The sequence below is a fragment of the Gekko japonicus genome, unplaced genomic scaffold, assembly GCF_001447785.1.
Source record: "Gekko japonicus isolate JY-2015 unplaced genomic scaffold, Gekko_japonicus_V1.1 scaffold4519, whole genome shotgun sequence".
In the NCBI taxonomy this organism is placed as follows: Eukaryota; Metazoa; Chordata; class Lepidosauria; order Squamata; family Gekkonidae; genus Gekko; species Gekko japonicus.
Genome location: NW_015174987.1, coordinates 80,258 through 82,710, shown reverse-complemented (window position 1 = coordinate 82,710; position 2,453 = coordinate 80,258). Strand labels below are relative to the sequence as shown.

Sequence of the window (2,453 nt, the reverse complement as noted above, 5' to 3'; positions counted from 1 at the left end):
GCAAGGGAGGCAAGATAGAACTCTACAGTGCCCCATAAAATAAATACCTACTTTGATGGTCCCATCTACTTCCCTCCCTTATAGGCAGGATTTCCCTCCATTTTTCTTTCTCTTTACTGACTGAGCCGCCCTAGTAATATGTTCTCTGCTGAAGAACTCTGGCTGGCCAACCCAGTCACGGTATAATACTTAAATGTATATGTCGCCTCTCCAGGGTCCTGTGTAAGATGACTTGAAAGTAAAAACAATATAATGAAATAAAATCAGATAAATTATGTATATAAAAATAAAACAAGCTGTAAAAAACAAGCCATGGACGACTTCCGGTTATGGCTGTGCGCCTGGTGACCGATTCTCGGGTGAGCTCCCGGAATCGGATCGCCCACACGCTGCCAGGAGGGGTCCCGCAATCGCGGAGACTCTAAGGAGCCTTTGTTAAAGGGCTCCGAACCAGGGGGTGCATTTGGGAGACTGGGGGTAGCCTCTTGCCGGCACGAAAGCCGGGAATTGAGGCTCGCCCGCCAAAAGGTCTCTCCTACCCCAAACGGCTCCAGCAGCGCTGTGCCCTGTAATGGGGACCAGCAAAGCCGCCGGGAAAGCGGAGTGGTAAAGCGGTGAAACAACTCAGAGAACTAAACGTCAAAGTGGCTAACCGTAAGTCGAAGCTTCATCAAAATCGGTGGCTTAAAAGGCTTTCCCCCCCAAAGAGAAGCGGAGGAGGGAGGAGGGAGGAGGGAATCTCCCCCCCCATGACCGATAGACTTTTTAAAGAGCAAAGAGGGGGGGAGACGCACGAATTGAAATAAGTGATTACCTTCTGGCGGCGAAAAGCAGAGCGGAGGCCTGGGAGTTGTCCCGGTGAAGGGTGTCCAAAACTTCCAAAAAAGTAAACAAAACGGCAATATGGTGAGCTCGAGAAGGCTAGCAGAGAAACAGCTAAAGAAGGCAGTCGGGACTTCCTGTCCTAGCCCCTCTGCTGCTGGAGCTGCTGCCAATCAACCTGACACTGATCTTGCACGCCATCTGCTGGCAGAACTGCAAAAAATAAACAGAAAGCTTGACTCAGTAGAAGATGCTTTGGGTTTACAGCAAAAGAAGATAACAGAGGTAGCTGAGAAGATGGATGATACTGTAAAGAAATGCCTTTTATCAGCAGAAGAAGTACAGACAATTAAGAAGAAGGTCCAAAAAGTGGAAAAGCATCAAGAAAGACAAGACAACAAGCTGCTTATGCTTCAAATGGAAAAATCTAACCTTATTCTCGGCTTCCGGGGATTGAGGGAGGAAGATGGGGATATCCTTAGAGACATTTTATCAACGGTATATACGGGGAAAGACGGTCCCGTAGGTATGTCGGACCCTGGCCATAAAGGGCTTTAAAGGTAAGAACCAGCACCTTTAAGCGGATTTGGTATGCTGTTGGCAGCCAGTGTTGTGTGCAATTGTTTGCAATTAAAAAGAGGAGCAGCCCCTCCATGTAAATCAACTGCTATCAAGATTGTGGAATAAAGAAAAAGTTTTATACAGAATGTAACAAATTGTATTTCTTATGACATATAAAGTGAGATTGTGATTTGGCTCATCCTGGTCGGTTTGAAAGTTGTGGTGCAGTTAGAAATTCAAAGTACCTACACTAATTACTTAATTGCTTAGTTAGGTGTTAATCTGTGGTGGTGTGAAGCTGAGTCTTATGTAACTGACTACGTGCTCAGCTCCTGATGTTTGCTCTAATATGGTATTCCTGTCTCATGGATGGTTAATCTTCAGGCTTGTGCACAGTTTATGGAATGCTGCACTTACATGTCATGGTTTTCTATTTGTGCTGGAATTCAGCGCATGCCCATATCAGTGCTCCCATCAATCTAGCTCAGTGGTCTCATGGGTTCAACAGCAAGGGAGGCAAGATAGAACTCTACAGTGCCCCATAAAATAAATACCTACTTTGATGGTCCCATCTACTTCCCTCCCTTATAGGCAGGATTTCCCTCCATTTTTCTTTCTCTTTACTGACTGAGCCGCCCTAGTAATATGTTTTCTTCTCTGCTGAAAAACTCTGGCTGGCCAACCCTGCCACAGTATAATACTTTGGCTGTTTGCTCAGCCCAGGAACCTGAGTGAAGGAATGGGAGCCCCCTTTAACTTATATGACTTAAATGGCACTCAAGAAGTTTTTATGTTCCAAATTGATAAAATATTTTATTCAACATAGAGGGGAAAGTTCAGGTGAAATCAAGGGTAAAATTTCTGAGGTAACTCAGTATAGATAACTCTGTGATAAAATCAGTACATGCACAAACTTTTGTTCTTATGTTTCAGACTGATAAGAGTTTCTTAAGCTTTTCACAGAGATTTAAATCTTACTGTTGAGGGGCTTTTGTTCCAGTGTTTCCCACAAACACTCCAGTACACTTTCGTTGAATATTTTTTAACTCTTTTGGTTTCCAGAAGGCTGG

The 2,453-nt window shown here is 44.4% G+C and overlaps 1 protein-coding gene across 1 annotated transcript in view; it reads left to right on the top strand.

Annotated features, from left to right (window-relative positions):
- Positions 1-1,119: 1,119 nt before the first annotated feature.
- LOC107122141 (inactive carboxypeptidase-like protein X2) overlaps positions 1,120-2,453 on the top strand; it is a gene marked incomplete at its 3' end in the record, with an annotated part of 80,668 nt that continues 79,334 nt past the window's right edge. The window contains exon 1 of the mRNA XM_015425172.1: positions 1,120-1,320. Within this exon, the coding sequence (XP_015280658.1) occupies positions 1,120-1,320 (201 nt within the window). The remainder of the gene's footprint in view (positions 1,321-2,453) is intronic.